Source organism: Vicia villosa, linkage group LG6, assembly GCF_029867415.1.
Source record: "Vicia villosa cultivar HV-30 ecotype Madison, WI linkage group LG6, Vvil1.0, whole genome shotgun sequence".
NCBI classification, from domain to species: Eukaryota; Viridiplantae; Streptophyta; class Magnoliopsida; order Fabales; family Fabaceae; genus Vicia; species Vicia villosa.
The window spans coordinates 152,059,568-152,087,258 of NC_081185.1; the positions used below are offsets into that span (position 1 = coordinate 152,059,568).

The 27,691-nt window shown below is 33.5% G+C and overlaps 2 protein-coding genes and 1 non-coding gene across 4 annotated transcripts; 2 read left to right on the forward strand and 1 right to left on the reverse strand.

The window, feature by feature from the left end:
* Window positions 1-2,681: 2,681 nt before the first annotated feature.
* Window positions 2,682-7,770, reverse strand: LOC131610530 (large ribosomal subunit protein bL21m-like). Its single transcript, XM_058882494.1, has 8 exons — window positions 7,640-7,770; window positions 7,429-7,481; window positions 6,662-6,705; window positions 5,622-6,108; window positions 5,452-5,532; window positions 4,705-4,806; window positions 3,351-3,425; window positions 2,682-3,261 (listed from the first exon to the last, which is right to left on the reverse strand). Exons 3-8 carry the CDS (start codon window positions 6,682-6,684, stop codon window positions 3,142-3,144), a joined length of 888 nt encoding a protein of 295 aa, XP_058738477.1. The 5' UTR covers window positions 6,685-6,705; window positions 7,429-7,481; window positions 7,640-7,770; the 3' UTR covers window positions 2,682-3,141.
* Window positions 7,771-15,690: 7,920 nt separating this feature from the next.
* TRNAI-AAU (transfer RNA isoleucine (anticodon AAU)) lies at window positions 15,691-15,764 on the forward strand. The gene has a single exon. It is a non-coding gene; the product is annotated as a tRNA-Ile (tRNA).
* Window positions 15,765-21,216: 5,452 nt separating this feature from the next.
* LOC131610531 (inactive glucose-6-phosphate 1-dehydrogenase 4, chloroplastic-like) lies at window positions 21,217-27,637 on the forward strand. Of its 2 annotated transcripts, none has more exons than XM_058882496.1 (12): window positions 21,217-21,501; window positions 21,595-21,790; window positions 23,151-23,335; window positions 23,605-23,699; window positions 24,032-24,146; window positions 24,290-24,495; window positions 24,695-24,803; window positions 24,925-24,962; window positions 25,067-25,187; window positions 26,091-26,293; window positions 26,413-26,613; window positions 26,735-27,637. In XM_058882496.1, exons 1-12 carry the CDS (start codon window positions 21,403-21,405, stop codon window positions 26,970-26,972), a joined length of 1,806 nt encoding a protein of 601 aa, XP_058738479.1. In that variant the 5' UTR covers window positions 21,217-21,402; the 3' UTR covers window positions 26,973-27,637. The 2 variants fall into 2 exon arrangements, with proteins under 2 accessions (XP_058738479.1, XP_058738478.1); XM_058882495.1 differs by having other exon boundaries at window positions 21,218-21,501; window positions 21,595-21,793; window positions 26,735-27,632.
* The last annotated feature ends 54 nt before the right edge of the window (window positions 27,638-27,691 follow it).

The window sequence follows — 27,691 nt, forward strand, 5'->3', positions numbered from 1 at the left end:
AGCTCATGTTGGCTTTAACTTAATTTTAAATTTGATTTTTCTTTTTATTCATTAGACACCATAGCAACTTCCAACTAATTATTAACATTGTAATCATTTAGTTTTAAAATAAATATTTTAACAGGTATAAAATCATGCTTACTTAATTTTTATTCAAATAAAATCATTTTTGAAATATTTTATTGAAAATATATATCTTAAATATCAAATGAAAATAAAAAATATATATTTACTTTTGTGATGTATATATAAAAAAGTTACTGTATCATTTATAAATACAATAATTCTCTATATTAATTTGAATTTTAAAAAAATATTTATATTTAGTATTTAATTTATAGTAATTAACACTATATTTTTAAAAATAAAATAAAATACACTAATATAAAACAATACATGTTTTTTTATATAAACAAATACAAGCAATATCTTATTTTAAAGCCAAGGCCAAGAATACACTAAGGTAAAAAAAATCATACAAAAAACGGCGGGGGGAGACAAAAGCCAAAAGTCAGAGAAAAAAATTATATGTAATGGAAGGTTGATGTGGATTTTTTTTTTTAAAGAAATTCACTGTTATAGAATCATGAACATGGTTAAACTAGGTGAAGTTCTTATTAGAAAAACCAACACTAGTCAGTTTCTGCACAAACATTCTCCTTCCTATAGATGTGAAAGACTAGAACGTACATATAAATAGTCATCCTGGTACAATTCAACCGTCTTGCCTTAATCTTTCAAGGGATCAAGTTGTGATTAGAGAAGACTTACACTATAAACAAGAAATCTAAGTAAAAGTGATTCTAATTGTTCTTGAATTTTATTTTCTTGTCAATCATTGCCCCTATTAACTCTAATTGAAGAGCATTCCCATCACCTATGTAGCTAGATAAACTCCCCATATGATCATTATAAGAGTTTTTAAAGATGCCTCCATAAGCATGTATGAAAGGGAGACATGTGACTATTTCATCAAAGTTTCCTCTTATCCAACCAAGCGGTGGAAGTTGCCACAATACCTCAGTTAAAGATTGAGGGTCAGGACGATGCAACTTTATGGGAAAATCTTTAAGGATAGTGAATTCTAGAATACATGAACTAGTAGATTTATGGTAAGTGTTGCTAGAAATATTGGAGAAGATGGTGACAATGCAAGTTTTTCAACTGATTTTGTGCCATTCAAATTTTGTTAATTTCTAGCATAACAAATTGCATTGATTGTATGGATAATTGCAGCAACCATAATAACCCAACATCTTGTTAACCAAGGTTTGTTGATGATCTCCCAACCGTTAGAGAGGCTCAATTTAAATAGTGGTTCTAAATATGTTAGATAGTCGAGCCCATAATAGACAAACAAGATCAGTCAAATATAAAATGTTAGGATGTTTCACTTTGCTTGAAGCAAAGATTGCAAACAAAAGGGTGGTGACATCCTCTAGCAGTCATGTTTTTATTAATGGGAAGCTTGTTTTGTATAGATCTCCACAAAAAAAGCATTGATTTTGATAAAGGATGTGAGAATTTTAAACTGTCTTGCTCTAGTTGACTGAATAGCTGTGTTTGTTGAAGAATTTATAAGCATCCTTAAAGGTCAAGCAACCTGACTCCAAGTGGTTTCAACATATAGAGTCCTCTAAATCTTCTGCAGAAATATGGCATGCATGAGTGATGTTTCTAAGGGCAGGAAAAACCAACTTTTAATTATCATGTATCTGCCATCTCTTGTTGATAAGGAAAACACTTAATTTTGTGGTTATAGAGAATTGGTCAAGAATGGCTATGTTGGAAGCTTGAGGAAGAAGAGGACTACACCAAGAGTCCAACCAAAAATTGATTTGCCTACCATTACATATAATCCAAGCTGACTTATCAATGAATGTTAGGAGGTTTTAGTTGAACTCCATGTGGAGGAATGAATGTGATATCTTATAGGCAATTAGGCATGTTATGTCTCAATTCTCTACCTTTGAGCAATATGGCCCAACTTTCTTTGGATTTTAGCATGTTCCAACAAAGTTTACGGCTTAAAACTTAGTTCAAGGTAGCCAGGGATAATCTTCCTTTTTTTCAATGTCTCCACTCCATATGACATTTCTCATATAAGCTTCCAAGTTTTTGGTCAATAAGGCTGACCAAGTCATAAAATTGAATGCAATGGATTAACATGCTATGAATAATAGATTTGACAAGTTAGATTCTTCCAGCTATAAATAGAATAGAAGCCTTCCAAGCATACATTTAGACTTTTATTCTATCCGCAATAAACTGAAAGTATGTGGATTTTGGCTTGCCTATGAATATATGTGCTCCAAGGTAGATAAAAGGGATAAAGCCAATAGTGAAAACCAACAGAGTAAATTTGAAGATGTTTAGCACTTATCGTTGCACCTGCCTAATTTATAGACTTAGCAGCATTGCACATTTGACCTAAGCAAATGGCATATCTATCCAAAAGCTTGTTAACTAGTTATGACTTAGTAGTATAAGTTAACAACTCTCATACCAATGTCAAATTTGAGTAACGAAACAATTTCTAAATCATGCCTATGACTATGTCAAAATAGTCTTTCAAAGTCTACATTTCCACCTTATACAATAATTATATAGGTGATCCACAGAGAACATACTATAATAGAAAAACTGGACTGCACAAATAATTTTGCTACCTTCAAAAATCAAAAAACGAAAATTTAAGATATGTCATTGAAGAATTAGCTACACTCACTAATTTAAGAACACATTCATAAAAGGTAATACTGGTCATAATAAAAATCAAGATGTTTGCAATGTATGATTTGAATCAAGATCCTTTTTCTCCTTAATATTGTTTCGTGATTTCAACCAAGAATAAAATTTTAAATCACGAGACCTTGAAACCTATTTATTTAACAATAAATGGATTTATGCTCAAATGCTAAAGCACTAAATCCAGCATTACAAAGAAAGGATTTTGTGTTGTTGAAGACAATCCTACAAAACCTGACTACTGAGGGGATGGCTGATTACTTCCATCTACAAAGAACTTGCAGATGAAAATGGAGCTTCTAAGTAATACTAACATTTCATACTCTACCCAACTATCAAAAACTCATTGAGACATAAAGACAGCAATTACCACCACCAGCCGGTACGTTGTTCTTAAGCACTAACTGCAACCTTTTCCTGTTCTTTCTTAGCAGATTTTGAAGGCTTTTCAACCAATTCGGGCTGAGGCTTTTCAACTCCTTCGATATCAGTTATCCTTAGCTTGGTCAATTCCTGAAAATGATAACCAAGCATCAAGAAGATTTAATATCAATAATTTGTTATAAAACAATGCCAGAATAAAAAGATGCTTTTCAACACACCTGACGATGTCCTTTGGTTCTTCGGTAATTCTTCCTTCTCTTTTTCTTGAAAATAATTACCTTTGCATCTAGTGCCTGGTGTGAAGGAAAAATAAGTACACAAGCAAGTGCATAAACAGAAAGAATGACAATTCCATTTCAAATCCATCCTTACAACAAAGAAGTTGAAATAAACTTGTATTCTCTTTTTACAGGATAAAAATGAAATTCATTAAGACCAAGATTTTAATGTTCATTTCAAATATATCCCTGACACTAAACGTTTCCACACCACTCATAAAGAATAAAAACATTTCTATCAAGGATATCAAAGTAATTTTAGCAATTAATAATATTGAAATTGGAGACTTTTTCTTATAATTACGAATTAAGATCCCAAAACTCCATCTTTTTCTTAAATAAAAAGGGCAAAGAAGGCAAAGAGACTATAAAAAACATCAATTAAGCAAAGCACCTTAGCATCTCAACATGTTTTTCCAACATGTCACCAAGAAAAACCAGCTTCCAATTTAAAATCTCAAGATTATAGGAAGCAATTAAGAGACTACACATTTTATATGTAATTCCGAGTTGTTTTATGATTAAGAGAGGTTCTTGAACAGTCAAGGATCATTTATTTTCTTGTATCTCTAAATTTAATAGCGTGTTGTTTTATGATTAACGGTTCTTAAACAGTCAAGGATCTTTTGTTTTCTTGTATCTCCAAAATGCTCCTTCAGTTTCCTAGGAAGCAGCACATCGTAATGAAGGTCATGGAAGATGTGTTAAGATTTAGGGGCTTACATGGCTTGTTTATCTTAGTTTTGGCTGTTCTATCTTGTATGCATACTTGATCTACCACTTTTCTTTCTTGAATTTATTACTTTGGCAATAATGTTTCTATCTATGTTTTAGCAGGAAAAGAAAAAGAGACATGAACTGAAGATTACAAATAAAGTTTTAACATACAAAATACAATAATTAGTGAAGGTCTTTGGTTTACTTAGTTTGAAGGCTCTAGCTAACTAGTTTTTCTTAACTTAGTCTGGAGGTTCATATTGAGTAGAACTGTGAACATACACAACAATTAAGTGCAGGATATATAATTCTTTTAATTTTCTCAAAAAGAGAAAATTGCGTCATTCAGTCGCAGTTTTGACAGCTTTCCAATATGACTGTGGAAAGACAAACATATGTAAACTAGAGTAAATGGAACATAAAACTGAAGACAAGCAAATGCAAGTTAAAGTAAATGGAACATAAAACAGAAGGAGGAATCACCAATCTATTCTAAAGCAAACCCATTCCTATTCTCAAAATTAGAAAGTTGATTCTGCATATCAAGTTTATTTGAAACTGATAATTCTGCACTTACATGCTCCTCGACAACAGCATGAACAGCTGCATCTGGCACTATGGGTCTGCCAACAATTGTCTGACTAGCAGATCCTAGCAACAGAACTTTATTCAGAATCAACTGCAGTGAGCCCAAAAAATGCAATGGAATATTCAATTAACTGGCTTGATAGATTACATAACAAAAAGAAAATTTTAAAAAATATTACTCCACAAAAACAAGTCACTGATTAGTATTCAATAAGATTAATGGCATACTCACACTGATAGAGATATGCTGCAATAGTGCAATTACAGGGGGTATCTAAAACTAGGTGACAATTTTACATAGAGCTATACAAAATGGTAAGTAACAACTTGTACACAAACAACGACAATGGAGTTGGTACACGGATCAAGTAACCCCATGAAATCACATCATAAATCGTGTCTAATTCCAAACCATTTAAATCTAAAGCCTTTCTTAATAGTCCTTCAACTTACTAAAGCCTTTCCAAATAGCTTAAAACAAGATTCTACCATAATTTGCACCATACATGCAACCTGATTTTCTCTCTAATGCATTCAGTCCTTATTTGTCTTATGTATTCACTAAATCATCCCAGTATTTGCGTCTATACAACATTGAGCTTATTAGCACTCACTATTATGCAAGTATACAACATCCCAGGTCAGATAAATTGCAATAAAAAATTTACTTGGTCTGACTGATACTTTTCAATCACAAGTAACAGCCAAATAATTGGCAAACAAAAGGATTACACACCTTGTCATTCACTTCACAAAATTTCAACCTTTCTGTGAAAATGCTGTCCCCATTGCTCACTTTAAACTGATGAGAACCAATCTAAACCAAATGAAGGGGACAAAGCTCATTACTAAAACAAAATAATGGAACATTGATATATGTAATCAAATAAAATTGGCGAAATGAACCTGAACAACGGCAAAAGCGGGCTCATATGGCTTAAAAACCTGGTCGTCCTTTTGTAGAGGCCCCATCACTTTGTATCCAATAGCCGTTGCTTCTGCTTCCTTCTCCTCTGCCGTGTACACCTTTTTCTTACTTGACACAGAAACAGAATCATCATCATCTTCATAATCTTCCTCTTCATCATCATAATCACTGTCGTCGCTGTCATCTTCATCTTCTACTTCTTCCTGTATATCTTCTTTTTTTATGTGACCGTCTTGTTTGGAAGAAGAGAAATAGCGTGCGTGATACCATTGTCCAAAAGCAGATGATGGTTTGGAATTGGTGAAAATGGGATGGGGTGACGAGCTGTCGTGATTAGGAAACGCAGCCACAGAGAGTGAGCGAAGAGATGACGGGTCTTTGAAGAGAGATAATGTTGGTTGTGATTCGCGGGTTAACGCTTGCAGGCACCTCCGAATAGGGGTATGCATGGTCAATAATCCAAACCTAATCGTAACCAAACAATTTTTTAGGTTCATTTTTTAAAAGCGTTCGGAAAAAGTTGGCTACCTTGTAAACTAGTTTCAAAGCAATTTAGAACAAGAAAATTTGCGTCTTAATGCAAGAAAAAATTCAGCAAACCCAAACAAAAGGCATATCGGTACCAAAACGAAATAGACTACTCTATCCCTCAAGCCAAGTAATCATGATTTTGGAACTACCAATATAATATATGTATGCAAGGATTCATGATTTTGGGAATAAGTAAGGCTATATATTTAAACAACTTAGTAAGCAAATAATTTGATTAGCATTAAACAGATACTAGCAGGACCAAATTAAAATGAGAATATTATTTTTCTTCTTTTTTTCTTCTCTCTGTGAACAGTTTTACAGTCAATTAACTATGTCTATTTAGCATGTGCCTCCAAATTCCACAACAATGAACAAATAGTTGAAGTCCAAAAAAAGAACTATTTGCAATCTTTTGACAGTTCAGCTACAATGATAGTTACATATAAGATATAAAGAAATCTACATGTACAACCTAGAAAACTACCTGTCTTTCAGCCGGAAGATCATTTTCAATATCTCCTTGTAAACCTGCAAGTTCAAATACATATATAAAATATTACTAGTGCTACACAGTTCACATTAAATGAAACAAAAGAAGCTATCCTGATTAGTTAAAAAGCACTACCTTGTAGAAAAAAAAATATAGCAACATAAGAAAAAGAAACTAGCACTCAATTGTTCACCAACACAATCTAACAGTAATCAAACATAATATACTAAAAAAACAAATGCAGAAATTAAGAAACATCTATAGCATAACCTAGAATATCAACATCATTTGAGTCTGAATCTGAGTTTGTTTATAAAAAAAACTATCTATGGTATGGTATTTTGTTATCGATATCAACATGACATTCATGTGAAATTTGCATCCTTCCATCCGCTGCTTCAACCCATTCTCATTAAGTTGCCTCGTTCATGTCAGTGATAACAAGCTCTTAATTTACTGTTTATCAAAACTAAGTCCTGGATTGACACGTGTTTTTCCATTTTCCCACTCAAAATCATTTACCCCAAGACATTTATACTTCTATTACTATACTCTTTGAAAAACAATTTTTCCCACTCCAAACCGAATCCCTAAGTACACTCCAAAATTCTTTTCTTTATCATCCAAAACCCTTTAGAGTGTTTGAGCTTGCCATATATATGCTTTAAGCGCGGGTTGCAACTAAAATTACAGCATTTCTTAACAAGAATGAACGCACAATACAGGAAGAACAAAGAACAAATATCCAGAGGCGAACATACCCTTCAATATTAAGTTTACCACAAAGACATTCAAATTGCAGATCACGTACAACCTGGAAATCATCCAATGTAAACTCAGTTCAGCAAAAATCAACCATTTAATCTATATAAAATTGAAAGATCACAATTCACAACCGACGCGTTGCATTTACGCATCCACGCGCGCAAATGGAGAGGAGAGGGAAAAGCAAGAGATGGAAAGGAAACTCACTGATTCTGACGGCCGACGAGAACTCCGGCAGCGTAGAGATCGGAATGCGACTCTAACTTGTTAGGCCAGAGGTTTGTACTGAAGGAGCTTGTTGGTTTTAGGGTTTTAGTTTTTTTTTTTTGGTAGAAAAGGTTTTAGTTGGTTTTTTTATTACAGTAAAAAAATGAAATAAGTAGTTAAAAGTTGTTTTATTTTTGTTGTGATATAAGGAGAGTAAATTATCTTTTTCAATTTCATTTGTTTGTTTTTTATTACAATAAGAAATAAAATAAGTAGGTTAATAATAATTAAAATAAAAAAAAATTATTTTTTAATAATAAATAATAGATAATAATAGATAAATCTTACAATATGTATTATATAAGTGCATTTTAATGGCTAAAAAAGTGTTAGTTTGTCAGTAAAAAAATGAAAAATATTTAATAAAATGCGTCTTCGTAAACAAAATATTAATTTGTAAAAGGAATGAGACAAACACTAAGTAATTGTCTAATATTGAAGATGATGATGAGTGAAGTGACAATCAATCTCAATGTGTTTGAAATGTTCATGAAAGACCGAATTATGGCAAATTTGAGTGGCACACTTGTTGTCAAAATATGTGGGAGTTGGTTCAGAACACAACCAAACTATTTAAGTAGTGGTGGATGTCACAACACAATACCCAACTTTTGTAGAAGGACAAGAGACAATATCTTATTTCTTACTCTTCCAAACAATAAGAGAGTCTCCGAGTAGGGATGACAACGAGGCGGGTCAGAGACGGTTATTACCTCCCCCAAACCCAAATCTGAATCTCCAAACAATCTTCGTTCCCCGCCCAAACCCAAACGGGATGGAGAATTAAAACCCAAACCCGATCCAAACGGGTTCGAGTATCCCCGTCCCGCCACCATCCATTTAGTAAAATCAATTTTTTTAATAGAAATACTTACTTTTTCCAAAATTAAATTACTTTATAAATAATAAAATAAAGTAATTTCAAAAGAATTCATACATACATTTCAAATATTTTAAATAATAAATACAAATCAAAATATCAAAACTTTGGCCACATATTTAATATTTTAAATTATCAAAAACATATAATAATAATATATACAATGAAATAAACGGGACGGGTTCAGGTATGGGTTCGGGGTGGGTACTAGTGTCCCCATTACCCAACCCTTCCTCATATTTTGTAATTGGGGAAAACCCAAACCCGGATCCAAACCCAATCAAAACGGGTTTTCCCCGTGAACTTTGGGACGGGTTCGGGTGGGTACCCGTGGGTACAGGTTTTGTTTCCATACCTATCTCCAAGAAAGATACAAAATCATGTGGTAGGCTTAAGATCTGTATAAACACAAACCCAATCAGCATCAAAATATGCATGTAGCTCTAATGAGAGCGATGAGGAAAAGAGAAGACTCTAAAACTGGATTCTCTGAAGATAACAATATATGTGAAGAACAATTGTCCAACATACTATAGAAGGAGAGACAACAAACTAACAACATATACAACATAAGCAATATTTGGTATGGTAATCGTAAGGTATATCAGGCTTCCAACCAAAGTACAATACAAGATGAGAAAAGATATAGGAACACCATCAAATGAAGTATACTTCACATTCAACTCAAGAGGACTATACACTACTATAGTATCATAAAGGCGAGTTTGTTCAAGAATGTTGGCAATGTAGTTGGATTGAGAGAGAGAAGATAGCCTTAACGAGAGTAGACAACTTCAATGCCCATGAAGTAGTGAATAGTGCCTAAATCTTTCATCTCAAACTATTTAGCTAACTGTAATTTCAAATAATTAATTTTATCCATATCATCGTATGTAATAATCATGTCATTAACATATAATGACAGTAACATAAGATCATGATAAGTGGTATAGAGAAATAAAGCAGAATCAAGATCACTAGAGTGAAATCCAACATATGTAATAACATTGGTAAACTTCTCACGCCAATCTCGTGGAGCTTACTTCAGACTATATAGAGTCTTCTTCAACTTACACATTTCCCTTGATTGTGAGAAACACTTGGTAGGGGTATTAGTTAAACTTCCTCTTGAAGATAACCATTTGAAAATGCATTTTAAACATCCATCTGAGAAATATGCCACTTACGAACAGATACAACTACAATATGAGTGTGAATAGTAGTCATCTTAGCAATTGGAACAAAATTTTCTTCATAATCCATACCATATTATTTAGAGAATTCCTTAGTAACAAGAGGTATTTTATATCGCTCAACTAATCAATCATACTTAGTTTTGATCTTATATATTCAATGAGACCCAATAGCATGTTTTCCAAGAGGAACGTGTACTAATTGAAAGTGCAATCACACTATTATATGGTATCCTTTTCTTATTTTAATGTTTTTATCAATTTGAGTGTATGAGTTTATTCATGTGCTTGTTTGTAATTTGCTTATTATTCAATATTTGTGTGTTTGCATTTGAGTTCTATTGTATCCGCTTCAACTATTTTAGCGTTATACCATTAAAACCTTTCATTACTTAAATAAAATTAGTGTTTGATCCATGATAGCATTTATTTTTTAGTCTAGCACCTTGTTGTTTTGTCGTTTCATATGGTATTGCTTGAATTACAGTTAGAACTCCTAGATTAAGATATTAAGTGACTTGATTTGAATCAAGTGGTAAGTGTGACTTGAATCAAGAACCTTGTGAAAATTGGGATCCGCCTTTGAATGATTTAATTTGAATCATAAAATGAACATGATTCGAATCACAATCTCATGTGACACGAATCATGTTGTAATTCTGACTCGAATCACATGTCTCCATGAAGCTAGGATTTGGCTATCTCTAATTTAACTTGAATCATGAATTTCACTTGACTCAAACTACAACACAATGTGACTCGAATCATAGTTTCTTCGTGACTATAATCATTGCTTCACAAATCCAATTTTTCATCTTAGATTTAAATATTTGTTTTTTATGGAAGAAGAAAAGGTGTGTAAAACTTTATGGGTGAAACCTATAGAAACAAAATGTCAATTTGTCTTCTCTTTGGTGTGTCTTCTTCAAGCACTTTTGATTTTCTTTCTCTTGTTTTTCTAGAACAATCTCTTGAGTGTTAATCCATGTCAGATTCTCTTTGTTTTATTACCCATCGTTCTTATGTAATTTATTGTGTATTAAGGGAAACTAGAGAGAGTGAGTGGATCAGTCTTGTATTGTAGTGATTCATGTTTGACCAAGCTCATGACATCCATCAAGAACCCGACCCATTTATCCAGATATTAGAGATAATCTTGTATGTGTATGTTCCTCTTTCACCTACATATAATTCCTTGACTAATAAATTGTGAATTAAAGTGTTTTTGAGATTCCTTGGCATTATTCATCATTTTCATCCTTAGTCATTTTCCATTGTTGTGGACTTTCATCTCTAAAGTGAAGTTTGTTGTTCGTAATGCATGTATCATATCTTGAATGTTATATGGTTCTTATTGATATATATATATATATATATATATATATATATATATATATATATATATATATATATATATATATATATATATATATATATATCAAGAAGAGAGCTTCAGTATACTACATGGAAGACTTTGGTGAAGTCTGGTACTGCTTGTTAGTAAAGCGGAGTTGGGACATGTTCATCTTTTGTGAGATTGTGGAAAGGCTAATCGCACACAAAGTTAGTAGTTATCCAACCAACACTTAGTTAATAGCAAGCACCCAGACAAAAAATAAGTGGGATCCGGTAGATTGTCACACACGAATACTGAGAGCAGGTTATTGTGGATAACAAGGTTATTGGATCAAGATCTTTCGGGATCTTGTTTTTTATTGCAGTTTGAGTGTTTGCATCAATAGAGGGAATTATTATGCGATATTTAGTTATAATCAGAATGCTTGTATCAAACTTATCAAAAAGTGGAAGACCGTGATTATTTCCCGGTGGTTCTTTAATACCATTGAAGAGTTAAGTAGGCAAAGGGAGGATGAATGCTGAACCACGGTATATCTCTGTGTATCTTTTCCTTCTTCCCTTACCTCGTTCAAGTTTCTAGTATTCATTAATATTTCTATTGCATTAGTATGTTATTGCATCAATTGTATATAATTTAGGTTAAACAATGTTTATAGAGATTTAATGTGTAAGTTTAGGTATGTGATGCATCGATATTAATGGATCATCATAAATTCAATTGTGTCTTGAATGAACATCTATGTAAAGTGTTTTTAAATTACTTTATTTAAAGCGGCTTTGGGTGTCTTGTAATTGACTTGCATTAGAAGTAATCAACTCCTTAGTGATATCTTGTAATATTTCACTTGGTTTAATTTATTGAGATGCTTCCAAGCTCTCTTACTGTTATCTTCTGCTTCCGTATTTCTTAAAATCTTTGATTTTCTTTACGGGACCTAAAATATTTTTGAAATTGTCTTTCAGGGGATATATCTATTCAACCCCCATTCTAGACCTCTTTGTGTCCATTTTCTCACCTAACAAGTGGTATCAGAGCGAGGCTTTTGATCAAAGTCTTGTGACTCTAAAAGTTGAGGATATGGTTCCTTCGACCCTAGATGAGTTTTTTTAACCGTTTGAAAGGTTATGAAATTCAAGGAATTCCAATTATATTAAAATGATTTCCTAATGTTTGATCATTCATTACATGCGTTACATATAATAACTTAAAGTAAAACCTTACTAGTATATTCTTCAAACATTGATTGTACTTAAGTTATTCTCTAAATTTTTATTCATCCAAGATTAAACTGACAATATTTGGAGGTATGTGCAGCATAACCAAAAACTTGACACTATGTATTAAAGTTTGCTCTTGATTGACCCTAATTGAAGATGGATGTGCATTCACACAACAACATGCTTTAAGTTTTTGAGAGATAAAAAAAGAAACACAAAGCATCTTCTAAGTGGCCTATTTTTCCAAGGTTATCGTAAGAATAAGATGAAGGCAATTTGTGACTATTGGAAATGATTCTTCGATGTTTCAACAATTACAAAATATTTAAGAGTAGAAATGTGTTCCTTGAAATGCTAATGATCATCAAAGAGTTAAATCAGTTATTCGGGATTGACAAGATGTGTCAATCAGTGATTATTAAACCATCATCGTTCAAAGTTCATATGAAGCCTTATGAAGAAGAGTATGATAATATTCTTTAGACGTGCAAGAGGAAGTTGTATCCAACTAGTATATGATTGATCATATTTTTAAGATTAATATATTCTTGTTGTTAGTTACTAACAATCTTCGTGTGTAAGAAGTTAAGCCTAGATCGTCTAAATTGGTATGATTGTTCCAATATTTCTTTATTCTTTTTGTGTATACATGGTTATAATTATTTGAATGTCTATGTGTTTTGTCTGATTGAAATGTGTATGTGTATGTGATATTTCTGTGCATCTCATGCCTTAATCATTAAGTCATTTGATGCATCGGTTTAATTTTATTTCGTTCGTTCATTGCATCCACGTACATCATTCTTCTATTCATGCATCACCACTTAATTTCTTGCATTAAAATTATTTTAGCATTTACATCAAAATTATTTTGTATTAAAAACCATTTTGAACATTTTCATGAAAGTTGTTTATAATTAAAAATCATAATCCAATTTGTGCATCTCATTAAAATCTATTCTCCAAAGCATTAAGTTTTTCATTAAAATTTCTCAAAATTTGACTACTTGATTCGAATCACTATATGAACCTGATTCGAATTAGAAGTCCAGGAGTTGGTGAGTTTTTAGGTTGTTCAAATTGATTTAAGTCAGGCATTGAACTTAATTCTAATCAAAGTGTTTTTTCTTGTAATAAGTTAAGCCTAGATCATCTAAATTGGTATGATCGTTCCAATATTTCTTTATTCTTTTTGTGTATATATGGTTATAATTATTTGAATGTCTAGGTGGTTAGTCTAATTGAAATGTGTATGTGATATTTCTGTGCATCTCATGCCTTAATCATTAAATCATTCAATGCATCGGTTTAATTTTGTTTCGTTTGTTCATTGCATCCACATACATCATTCTTCCATTCATGCATCGCCACTTAATTTCTTGCATTAAAATTATTTTAGCATTTACATCAAAATTATTTTGTATTAAAAACCATTTTGAACATTTTCATGAAAGTTATTTATAATTAAAAATTATAATTCAATTTGTGCATCTCATTAAAATCTATTCTTCGAAGCATTCTGTTTTTCAATAGAATTTCTCAAAATTTGACTACTTGATTTGAATCACTATTTGAACCTGATTCGAATTAGAAGTGTAAGAGTTGGTGAGTTTTGAGGTTGTTCAAATTGATTTAATTCATGCATTGCACTTGATTATAATCAAAGTGTTTTTTTCTCAAAATAAAAAAACCCGTGATTCAAATCTCAGTTAGCACTTAATTCGAGTCACAAACCCAAAAGTCACTTTCCTTTTGAATTTGGTTCAGTTTTTCAAAATCATTCCATTTTATTTTCTTTTCAAATCATTTAAAAAACATCTTATTCCTCTCAAAACCATTCATAAATCATCAACATGTTCATCATCATTTATCATCAATCATCGTCTCTCTTCATCACATTCATCATCAAAACCCATTTGCCTCCATCAACATGTCATTAAACTACCCTCAAAAGAACTTGTTAGAGAAGCAAAAAGGCAAGATACATGTTTCTTCATCAAGTTATCTAATTCCTTTAATCCTAAAAAAAGTCAAAACAAATGTACAAGCGAGCAAATACACTTCTGATGCCAGAGTTTCTAAAAAGTCAAGTAAGCAAACTTCCTGAAATTAAACAATCTATATTATATGTTATAAGGTCAAGTATCTTTTGCCTGAGGATAGTCTAGAGTTATATGTTGAGAAATTTCCAAACAAACCTATTAAATCAAAATATTATGTTGACAAAACCTATGAAGTTGATTAGAGAGAAAAATTCATTCAACCTTTTGCGAACCGTAGTTGTTGAAGCTTATTGGTTTGAACAAAAGGTTTAACCATGACCATGTCAAGGCCTTCTACTATAACTTTGAGCTTACTACTGCTGGACTTGAGATTAAGTTCAAGGACCGAGTTATGAATTTTGGTTATATGGATTTTACAAAATATTTTGATATGAAGTTTGAAGGTTCGAGTCTCTATGTTGCTAAATAATCTGAGTATGATAGGATTTCGTTTGTTCAATCAATTTATAAGTCTGTTGGCGATCAACTTGGACGTTGGAGTACTAACCGTGCATGTACCCCCTAAATCTATAACATCAGAGATTTCAACACCGGTTAGCAATATTGTAACAGGTCCAATACCCTTGGTTCAAGAGGCACATTATTGCAATCTTCAATCTACAGTGTCACATCGATGAAATGTACTACAAACTCTGCTCCACCGTAGTTTCTGCAATTAACACCATTTCTGGTTCAATAACATAATAATGACCAAACATAAGGACATCACAAGCCTTGTATAGTAGGAGAATCAAGACTTCATTGAAGTGTTTATATGATCAAAGTATCTGACAAAGAATATTGAAGGCCTCAAAGTTGTGAAAGAGAGGAAATGTGAAAGCTTGCCTAATTGTGTTTGTCAAGTATTGTAAAAATAATGTAGTAGCTTAAGAATACTAAGGCCTGATATCCAACCCACCCCAGCTGGAAGCCTTTCGTGATCATGAGAAATTATTTGTTTATATGTTATATTAATATGTACATCTGTCTATAGAAATGTATTAGTTATTGCGTGTGTATAAATTAATCCTTTTAATCAGTTCCCTCTTTTCTCCACCAAAATGAGAAAAGAAAGAAAAAGAGTTAATAAATCAGAGCAGTGTTCTCATGATTAAAAATGGTCAATATTAGAGTTTTAGCCACGATTAATATTCAATATAACATTAATAAGCATTATACTATTTTTATGAAAAATATTTGGGAGATAAACATAAACATAAAACTAATTATGGGTGATGATAAAAAAATTGTATTTAGAGTAAAATAACTATAGTGTAAAATACAATTGTAATAATAAGTGGCCCATTAGCTCAGTTGGTTAGAGCGTCGTGCTAATAACGCGAAGGTCGCAGGTTCGAGACCTGCATGGGCCAGTAGTTTTTTTAATTTTTTCAATGTCACACTTATTAAGAGAAGTTTATAATTGTTTGTTATAATACTTTTTTCATTTCTATCAATATTTTAGAATAATTTGTTATAATATTTTTTTCCATTACTATCAATATTTTAGAATACTTTAAAGAAGATCTATTTTTCTTATTACTGAAAAAAGTATATTAAGTGATAACATTTCTAATATCATTTTACTTTAATTTGGTTGTTATCATAATTTTAACCACAAATAAAATAACACTCAAAATTTCATATTGAATGTCTCGTATTTTTATGAGTACACATTGTCATCACCATCACATTATAAAAATGATAATAAAAATAAATAAAATATATTAATTGAGTTGAGTAGAGTTCAGTTTCTGATGGGTCCAAAATAATCAGACGAGTCTGGCTGAAATACTTTTATACTATCTAAATAATGCAACGAGGTCGATACGACCCGATCCGTTTGCACAAAAAAATAATGGCCCGTTTAATTTCAACCGAGTGGTTAAAATTTGTCCACCCTTGTTTCCACTACCAAGGTGTCAAAATTTAATTTGACACCAAATCTCAACCGTTAAAATAATTGATCAAATTGTGATATTAAATGAAATAAAATAATAAAAAGACATATCTAGCCTATTTTTTCCCTAAAAAATAGGTTATTAATATCACAGTTTGATCAATTATTTTAAGGATGAGATTTGGTGTCAAATTAAACTATGACACCTTGGTGTTACTTGATCTTATCAATATAAATGGGTTGTATCCACTAACTAATATTGTTAGTTCCATAGTTTTGTGATTGAAATTAATTTTGCTAAAACATGGTTCTTAACTGATGTTGAGCAAGATGTTGAAACATCTTGACCAAATGTCATAACAGGTTCAACTGTTATGTGTTTTGACAGATATTCTGCCAGATGTTGTGATATTCTCAGAATATCCTGACAGTTCAGACTGGTTTTGTTCCCTGAAAGATTTGATTGAAAAATATGAGAATATGGAATATTCAAATATTTGTTACAGGCGCAGTCAATCAAGGAATATATAGGACAAATGCATATTTGTTCTGGTTTTTAGAAAAATAATCTTTGAGATTTCTTTTAGAAAACTAAGATTTGATTTGATTTGTTCCTATTTTGTGTGAAGATCTTACAACTGTTTTAGAAAGGAGAAAATTGGATTTTTTATAAAGTTCAAGCCCATACTACTAAGAACTTAGGAAACCTAGTTTTGTATACATTCACAAATATAAACTGTGTGTGCAAAATAAAGGTTGTTGTTTTGGGAGTCTTTCAAGTTCTTCGTGTGTTTTGTTCTTTGTGTCACTCATGTACCTTTTGATACATTGAGGATTTGAGGTGGACATTTGTTCTCACTCTTGAAGCTTTTAAGCAAAAGAGTTTAGTATTGTTCTTGATCAAAGCTTTTAAGCAAGATCAAGTATTCTTCTTAGTTAAGGTTATTGACTAAGTACTTTTTATTGGAAAGTGTAATCTTTCTATTGAGTTCATTTGGTCAAGGGGTGTGTGACTGTTGTTTATCACTATGGTGATTGGAAATGAGATGTCGATTTCTCATATCTAGATGTTGTTTTCTAGGTAGAAGTTGCATTGGATAGGGATTAGGAGAAAAGTTGTAAACTGAGACTGTTTAGGCTTTGAATTAGTACTGATAATGGTGGATTTCCTTCCTGGCTTGGTAGTCCCCAAATTAGGTGTTATTGCCTTGAACTAGGTTAACAATTCCTTGTGTTATTTATCATTCTGTATTTAGTTTTCAGTTTTGATATGTGTGTTGTAAGTCAGTCGATGTTATAACATTTGTCTTGATATTGTGTGTTGTTAGGACGTCTGTCTTGACATCTGATGTGTGTGTCAGAATTTCAATTGGCATCAGAGCAGACACCCTGTTCTGTTTGTTGGATGAGCTCCAAAGAGAATATTTTCTGGTACTATGGATAATGAAGGAGGATACAACAACAGACCACCTCTATTGGATGGATCTAATTATGACTGATGAAAATTCATAATGGTTGCTTTTATGAAATCTATGAACAACAAGGCTTGGAATGCTGTTTTAAAAGTATGGGAACATCCTATTGATAAAGATGAAGAAGGGAATGTGTCCTTAAAACCCGAAGAAGATTGGTCTGATAAGGATGATAAATCAGCTATTGGAAACTCCAAGGTTTTGAATGCTCTATTTAACAGAGTAGACAATAATGTTTTTAGATTGATTAATACATGTATTGTAGCTAAGGATTCTTGGGAAATCCTCATACAACATATGAAGGCACATCCAAAGTAAAGATATATAAGCTTCAGCTTCTCACTTCCAAATTTGAAAATCTGAAGACGAGTGATGATGAGACTATCCAGCAATATCACATGAAGATTCTTGAAATTGCAAATGGATTTAGTGCCTTGGGAGAGAAGATGTCAGAAGAAAAACATGTAAGAAAAAAATCTTAGGTTTCTACCTAGGAAATTTGACTTGAAGGTGATAGTCATTGAAGAATCTCATGACATCAACACCATGAGAGTTTGAAGCTTCAAATATAAGTTCTAAAACCATAGCTCTGAAGCTTCAAATATAAGTTATAAACCCTAATAAAAACCCTAGCTCTAAAGCTTCGCCAGGGAAGGCGAAAGCAAAGGGCAAACATCGTTTGGATAGGTGGTACCACTTTGCCAAAGAATCCGGTTACAGATCCAGAGCATCATACAAACTCCTTCAAATCAATGAAAAGTTCAGTTTCCTCCATTCCGCACGCGCCGTCCTCGATCTCTGCGCCGCTCCTGGAGATTGGAGGCATGTGGCGGTCAAACATGTTCCCCGTGGAAACCTTGTCATCAGAGTTGACCTTGCCCCCATTGCTCCCATGATCGGAGCCACCACTATCCAGGAGGATATCACGAGACCCGAGTGCAAGTCACGAATTAAGAAAATCATGAACCAAAATGGCTATAGTGTTTTTGATGTTATTCTTCATGGGAGCTTCTTTAATACCCTAAGGCTTTATCAATCCAAGTGTTTTTTCTACTCTAGCCAATCTAAGTGGTTTATCAGTTACTTCTTAACATCCATTCAATTCAAGCGTTTCAACTTCAACTACACATTTGGTAAGTTTTTCAATCCAAGTGTTTTTCTCTCTCTCTTCATACATTACGAAATAGGTATATTAGGTTGTGTAAGAAATATATAGGTAGTCACACTCATTGTTAGTTAGTTATTGAGCCATGCATTTTGTGCAATTTTTGCTTTCCCTACATTTTTGCAATTTTTATGTTTTATGTATTTTAGGGAACTACAAAAGTACACTTTTGTATTTTTTCTGAATTTGATTTTCCAAAAATACGGAAATGAACTTTCGTATTATGTCAGCATCATTTGATTTTGAATATCTTTCATATGAGTTTGATTTCTTCTACTTTGTCTGGTTTAATTATAGGTAATGTGACTAACAAATAAGATCGATTGAGGCACAATAAAGTGTTCTAACATGCATATGTTTGTAGGGAGAGAGTCAGACCCCTGCGACCATCGGTTGGTGCTAGTTTATTTGATGCAAAAATATCCATTATTGGGATTTAAGTGTCCCTAGCTTCGTCTTACCAGGGGCAGGTGTCACTTGTTGCTGCCCCAAAAGTCCCATCTGTCCAGATTTATGTACCTTCTTTTGCTCTCAATTGAGGAATTTGGTTGAGGCCCCTATGACCCTTAAATACTGCATCTATATGCAAACCATGCTGCTAAGCACATGCGTGTTGTAGAGGTAAAATTTGTTTGTATTTATTATTTGAAACATATTTGTTATAATATTTGAACTTTCTGACGATGATGTATTTTTTGTAGTACCGTGATGATTTAAAATGCATCAACCATGGTAGGAAGATTGAAAAGCTACAACAACCTCAAGAGCAATGGTTTAATGATGCCGTGCAACTATCTAACCTGCGAGATTTATGCATGAGCGTCATACTGTTATTAACCATGGTATGTTGTTAGCTTTCATTAAAATATGACACTCAGAGACATCATTTTTCATCTTTTACATGTGGAGATGTCAATCACACTGGATATTATGTCATATGTGCCACATCTTTCGATTAGAGGAAGATTATTAGACCACTCCATAATGACCAGACTTGAAGCACTATGATGGTGACCTATTTGGGAGCCGGTCAAGAGGATGCCCTAAAGGACTTAGAAGACACTAGAGGATGTCATGTTAGATTTAAATTTTATAGAACTTGTTAATACACCGCCTGACTGCAGTAGTGGAGGACGATGGTAATGATGCACAAGTTGTGCGTCTTATAACATGTGCATTGAGGTCATACCTCATGTACCTGGTTAGCGCATCAACATTGGTGGACAAAAATGCTTTATTAAGTTGATGTGATCTACCTTAAATACTTCATTGACTTTGACCAGATTAATGAGTACAACCGAGGGTCGCTTGTTTAGTTTACATGTACTCAAAGTTAGGTGAAGGTTGTCTTTGGAAGACCAGTTTACAGTAATATATTTGTACCTTTGCTATTACTGTAATATATTTGCACCTTTGCTGTTACTGTACCATTTTTATAACACTTATTCTACGCCATTACTAATATTTTATTTGTACCATTTTCAGACATGAATCCTCTAACACCTTCCACACATCTCTGGTTGATCACATCATTCACATGTTAAAGACTACTTTGACGATCAGTCATGTGCTTATGCATTTGTCCCGCTTAGAAGGAATCAAGCGACTGAGCCCTTTAAAGTGTTTCTTGACCATACTATAGCAGATGATATACGCTACAATGTCACTGCCAGACGCATCCCTTGGAAGACATAGCCTTCAACTCTGGATGGCTGACTTATGGGTCACGACTGATGTATCCACATCTTTCTAAGCAATTCATGCTCCAGTTTGTGTATCTATAAGTTGTTCCAAGAGACTCCTCCGTTCCTGGTACTTCCTCTATGGTCTGCAGAGATGTAAATGCGATGTATGGTGTTTTCTATAAATATCTTGTACCAGATGAAGCATGAGGTGTGACAACTTCTAACAAATGAAATACTACATTAAGCTACATCTTATGGCATTTTAGAGTGTCACATTCTTAGATGACACTGAATGCTCACGGAGATCCACCTAAGAGAACTCACTAGGAGATATTAGAAAAGAAGCAGGCTAGGGCAGATCAAGTCGTTAATGTGTTACCTGCATGTCGTAAAGGCTATTGCGCAAGCGGGTATAGAGAGATGAGACTTTCCAGAAAACTATTGAACCAATCACCCGCTAACTTGATAAAATCCGACTTAAAGAGTGCAATTAAGTTCGATCCGATCAAATATTCTCAGTTGACTTAATTTTGTCCCGTTCTACCTAAAACATTAGTAAGAGAGCTTTCAATCTTTTTATATAGAAATGGAGATGATGTTTAGTAGGCTAAAACACAACAAAAATAGAAAGTAAAGAGAGATTATCTCCACTGCATCCAGAACTACAAACCCAAACTTACAACCGTCAACCATCTTCCTTACCACGTTGACATTCTCTGAAACCAAAAACTCATCTTACACTTCCACACTTCACTTCACAGAGAAATCGCAGCAAACTCACACCAATCAATGTCACTCTCTTTCTCTTCAACCTCTCTATCATTCACCGAATCTTCATTCTCACTCCCAAGACCAACGCATCAATGCTCAAATTTCCACACAATCACGGTATTTATTCATTTCTATTTCTTGATTCCTTTTCAAAATTCATGACCTCAAACACGAATCAGAACTTGAAATTTATTTCGTCAATTGTCACAGTACGCATCAAACAGCTTTCGATCAGTAACAAGAGTTGGAGGTTCTACTTTCTGTAGAAGATTTCGTGGTTTCAAACTTTGGATACTTGATAGACTCAATTTTCAACCGATGAAGCAACAACCTAACTGTAGAAATCACTTCAATAATGATATGGAAACTGAAGGATCGGGTTCCGATTCGTCTCATGTACCTGATGGTGGTGTGTTCACTTTTAATTAATTTGAAAATGTTTCTTATTTTGAAGTTTCGTTCTGAATATAGTGTATATGTTTAAGAGATTTAGGCTATGATTGGATAAAGAGCTTAATTTAGCGCTTTTAGTTTAAGCATTTTTGTGCAAGTGCTTATGATAAAGGTGGATTGTTTTCATATAAGCTTTAAGTTATTTTCAAGAGCTATTTTGGAGAGCTTATGGACATAAGCTTAAAACAACTCATGAATAAACATGCATAAATACTTAGAAATAAAAATAGAACTTGCAACCTCTCGCACCCGAAGTGAGAATCATACCACTAGACCAAACACCCAATTGTGTAAAGCCTTGCATTCTTATCCATGAAGTTGTGGGTTCTACCCTTTATATTGTCATTCTGGTTTGGACACGTAAAGAAAATACTTGTAAATTATGTGGTAAGGAGAGTAGATCAAATGTAAAGAAGTCAAGTATGTAGAGAGAAGACCTGTAAATTCTGTGATAAAGAGAGTAGATCAGATGGAAAGAAGTCAAACAACTAGAAGAATAGGACGACCTAGAAAGACTATAAGAGAAGTTATTCAAAAAGATCTCGAGATTAACGATTTAGATAGAAACACGGTCTTGGATAAAACATTATGGCGAAAGTTGATCTATGTAGCCAACTCCACTTAGTGGGATAAGGCTTGGTTGTTGTTGCTGTCTTCCTGCACAACATGATCCCCGGACATTAAAGTAGCAGAGGCAAACAATGAAGAAGCAGAGGAGAACGGTGAAGAAATAGATGAAAACAATGAAGAATGCAGAAGACGCAGTGGAAGACGTCGTAGGGGAGATCAATGTAGAAAAAGAAAAAAAATGGTGAAACTAAAGAAGCATAACACGCGGGGTTAAATATTAGACCAATAACAGGGTGGGAAAGGCCAACATACCCTTAAAAAACATCAAAAGTTACGTTTCAAAATATTAACTTACGATTTTGCTCCAAATTGAGAATAGCGGCCATAGTGCCCGCTATGATAGCGCTTTTAGCGGCCGCTATGACCGTTATCGTCAATAGTGCTTCGCAGACCAATAGTGTAGCAGTGAGGGGCCGTGCCGCTACGTTATGCCTCTATAGCGCGTTATTGATGACCGATCGGGATGCACAATTGTTTTTTACACATGCATACAGTTAAATCACATGTCAAACTGCTGCCATTTTGTTATATTTGTGTTTGTTCTTAAAATATCTTCATGAATATCTATACGAGTGAGATATGCATGTGTAAAGAAAATGTTATTAGATGTGAGAAAAAAGGAGTTGTCTTGTTCTCTTGTTAAAATTTAATTTCGCTCACTCTTGATCATAATGTTTCCACAGATAGTAAGGTCACTTCTTCCAAGGAGTCTCCATCTTTGCTGCAAACAATTCCCTTAACCACTCCCATGGATGTTAGTAGAGAACCTTCACTTTGTATTGCTGTCATAGGAGCCACTGGTGAGCTTGCAAGAGGGAAGATTTTTCCAGCTTTATTTGCCCTCTACTATAGTGGCTTTCTTCCTGAGGTACAATACAAGTTTTCTTTATTTTCATTTCCTCCACTTAAGAGTTCTCTTGCGTGCATGCATATCAAAAACTCAGTTCATTTGTTGAGACTTAATACACATATAAAAAATTCACTTTAGACTGAAGTGAAATCACATTAGGTTCTGGCGTATGTTATTCCATTTTTTTGTTTCGTTATTTTAACATATTAGTCATACATAATGATGTTCCTAGTGAATGTTTTCCCTTTTTGATTTTAATATCTTGACTTTGCATTGCATATCTGCAGAATGTAGCCATTTTTGGGTATTCTAGGAAGAATATAACTGACGAAGACCTACGGTCCATTATAGCTTCAACATTAACATGCCGAGTTGATCATCAGTACGTTTTCTTTTCAATTCCCAAATTACTACCTTATATATACTGTTTCCATTCATAGAAAAAATTGATAGTATTCTGCAGTGAATCTTACTGCTGATAAAATCTAAAAACAAATTTACTCTTACATTTATACATTTATAAGTGTCTAAATACCCAATTCTAAATTTGTAATTAGTTTATTTCATTTCATTTGAAACGGAAAGTTATACAACTTTCTGGCTTGAGAAAGAATTAACGAAGTCCATGTTCATTTTCCCCCTTGTACTCGGTCAATATTTTAGGATATTTCTTGCTTTTACATTAATGTGAAAATATAAAATCTCCAAATTCAGACAGGATTGTGGGGACAAATTAGAAGCTTTCCTTGACAGAACACACTACGTCAATGGAGGTTATGACAACAAACATGGGATGTCCTTACTACAAGACAGGATGGAGCAGATTGAGGTAACTTTGAACAAATATCACTAATTCACTAGTATGTATGAAAGTAGCGCTTTTCTTCTCAAATGAATTCCTGTAATGTAAACTCTTTATAAGTTGCTGGTGCTTTGATATTTGATTCTACTACAGCTTATTATCTACCTCAGGGAAGATCCAAAGCCAACAGGATTTTCTACCTTTCTGTGCCACAAGAAGCACTTTTGGATGTTGCTTCATGTCTCGCAAGCGGTGCTCAGACCCAAAATGGATGGAATCGCATAATAATTGAGAAGCCATTTGGGTTTGACGCACTCTCTTCACAAAGGCTGACACAATATCTTCTCTCAAAGTTTGAGGAAAACCAACTATATAGGTATTTATACCTTACTCTCCCATATTCAACCTTATGCTTATGCACGAAGACACAAATTGGCACGTACCTGGTCGATTTGGTTTGGTATTTAGGAGAAAAATTCAAACAATGGTTTAATATTATGTTTGGATGAACCATTTGGGCGCATAAAGAAATACTGTTCATAAACTGATGGTTCTTATCAATAATCTGTTGTCAGGATTGATCATCTTCTAGGAAGGAATCTTATTGAAAATCTCACAGTTCTAAGGTTTGCCAATCTAGTTTTTGAGCCTCTATGGAGTCGAACTTACATAGACAATGTGCAGGTTAGTCTCCCTTGTTTAATCTGATTGGCACCCGACTCCCTTGTTTAATCTGATTGGCACCCCTGAATTTATAAACTTCAATGAAAATCAAGCTGTCTATTCTGAAATTTAACGTTTTTAGGTCATTTTATCGGAGGACTTGGCTGTGCATCCAGGAAGGTGATCATAGTGGTTGGACTGTCATTTGAGTAAATATAATGCAATGTGTCATTATGTATTTGCTTGTGATATGATTTCAGCTTAGTGCTTTGTTACTCATGCAGGTATTTCGGTGGCTATGGGATTATCCGTGATATTGTTCACAGCCATATCCTCCAAACAATTGCATTGCTTGCTATGGAACCACCGGTTAGCCTTGATGGAGAAGATATCCGAAATGAAAAGGTACACATACAGACTATAAACTCTATAACATACATAATGATGATATGCCTTAAACAGCTTGCCGAGTTTAATAAGTAATAACGTTTATAACTAAGCATCATTGCCATGAGAATTGATTTTATGTATCAAAGACATTTGGATAAATGTGAATGGATTAACGGGGTTCTATTGGAATGAGAGTAAACAATTGGAAGTAATACTTTTTTTTTTTTTTTGTATAAAGTAAAATGAATGAAAAACAAAAACATTAGACAAAATACTAAACGACGTGATAGGTTTGGTTTCGTGTATTTATCCTTAGAAAAATCAAATTTAATCCTTCAAAGCTCCTTAACCTTTAAAGGGTAGTTGAATTTCAAATTTTAAATCAATAACAGATTTCACTAGTATATTAATCTTTTTTTAGTAAGTTAGGATAATCTAATTCCTTCTGTCCTTTTATACAGTCAGACCAAAATAACTGTCACAGTTTAGGTTGTGAAATTTCAGCACTCAAGTGTTGATGGCCCTGTGGGGGACCTTGAAGCATGCAAGCATTGCACGCTTGTGCCAGTACTCAGGTGCTGATTAACCAACTTCTGATCTAGGTGCTGGTTATCCCCTGAGTAATTTTCCTTTTTTCTATGTGCAATAGGTGCTGGCACTCTGGTGCTCAAGTGCTAAAATCATATTGTGATTTTTAGTGAATTCTGAGTTCTACTAATTCATTTCCTTCGTGTATTAACTACTACATTAAGAAACAATGAGTTAAGAACAATAAATGCATAACTACTACTTATAATTATTGTTAAGGACAACGTCTTATGATATTAAGGTGGTTTATAAGAAATGACAGCTTAAAGATGCGTGGTTTCCACTTTATCACCAAGTAGGGTTTATAATTATTAATTAGCTTCTTTCCAGGTCAAGGTTTTAAGATCAATTCGCAAATTGGAGCCTAAGGATGTCATTCTTGGTCAATATAAAGCAAGTAGCAGAGACAAAGTTGATAAGATCTTAGATGGTCCGACGCCTACTTATTTTGCTGCTGCATTATACATCGACAATGCACGATGGGACGGTGTACCATTTTTGGTTAAAACAGGCCTGGGACTCATCAAACACCAGTAATAAAACATTATTGTTTGTTGTCAATTTTATTCAGACACATATTTTATGTTTTAGATTAAATATTTAGATTTCATGTCATTTGCTCACAAAGGTTAACAGATTTGTATTAATGCAGAATGGAGATACGAATTCAATTTCGACCTGTTCCAGGAAATGTTTACCATGACTGCATCGGGCACAATACTGACCGTGCCACAAATGAGCTCATTCTCCGTGATGTTCCTGATGAAGCTATTCTGGTGAGAGTTAACAACAAGGTTCCAGGATTAGGCTTACAACTGGACTATTCAGAATTGAATTTGCTTTACAAGGACAAGTAAGCACTACCATGAATTGGATTATATTTCTTTACATCGTACTTCAACCAAATGGTTCTAACCCGTATGCTTATAAGAGTATCATTTATTTACACGCCATTTGTTCATTAATGTTTTAAGGTACAACGCTGAGGTGCCAGATTCATATGAGCATCTTCTGCTTGATGTCATTGATGGGGATAACCATCTGTTTATGAGAAGCGATGAACTGGCAGCTGCATGGAACATTCTAACTCCAATTATGAATGAGATAGACAAGAACAATATATCAGTGGAGCTTTATGAGTTGGGCGGTCGAGGTCCAGTCGGGGCATACTACCTTTGGGCAAAACAAGGCGTCCGTTGGGTAGAAGACTAGCGTTCTCTCTGCATTTCTTCCTTAAACTTGTTACCGTGTTTATTTTTATTTTACCTGCCCGAAAAGGACTATACCACCAAGGCTGCAAGTATTTTTTTAATGCACTTGATCATTTTACGTTGCAAGCGAATTCGAACCCGTGACTCTATTTATTCAGCTTTAAAAAATGAAGTTTTGATCACTAAACTACTTAAGAAGAAAACCTAACTACAATTAGTTAAATGATCATGTATTATAAAAGATAAAATGCTTAAGTGAAAGCTAAGCTTTATTTTCTATTTATACCAAGATAGGTTTTGAAACTTTGGTTGATCTTTCCTTATTGCATCCTCTTGTTTGCTTGACAAGTAGGATAATCAAATGAGAGTAACTTGGCAAAAAAATGAAAAAAAACAAAACTCATAGTTCTATCTCTTGTTCTACAATTTTGTGGAAAAATAGAAGATGATGATGATGGTGTTGGCATGTGGATCATATCATCACTGTTCCATTCCATTGTAATATAGGGACCACAGCTATCAGTATCATGAGTTGTCGTTGCTTCTGTCCAAATCTATATCACGTGCTAGGACAAATCTGACAATTCCTTGAAGAATATATTGTGTCCATTCTTCCTCACCATCATTACCATAATAACTGATTATGATTAACTGTGATTATTAGTATCATTCAAAGCCACCTTTAATTAACTATTAAGTCAATTCATCTAAGACCAACCA

Excerpts from the sequence above, each read along its gene's own strand:
- LOC131610531 (XM_058882495.1), top strand. The coding sequence starts at position 21,403 with ATGTCACTCTCTTTCTCTTCAACCTCTCTATCATTCACCGAATCTTCA. Across the intron at positions 21,502-21,594 it reads CAAATTTCCACACAATCACG|TACGCATCAAACAGCTTTCG; the intron begins GTATTTATTCAT and ends CAATTGTCACAG. Across the intron at positions 24,963-25,066 it reads TTGGCTGTGCATCCAGGAAG|GTATTTCGGTGGCTATGGGA; the intron begins GTGATCATAGTG and ends TTACTCATGCAG.
- LOC131610530 (XM_058882494.1), bottom strand. The coding sequence starts at position 6,684 with ATGATCTTCCGGCTGAAAGACAG. Across the intron at positions 6,109-6,661 it reads ATCTTCCGGCTGAAAGACAG|GTTTGGATTATTGACCATGC; the intron begins GTAGTTTTCTAG and ends GGTTACGATTAG. Across the intron at positions 5,533-5,621 it reads CCGCTTTTGCCGTTGTTCAG|ATTGGTTCTCATCAGTTTAA; the intron begins GTTCATTTCGCC and ends CATTTGGTTTAG.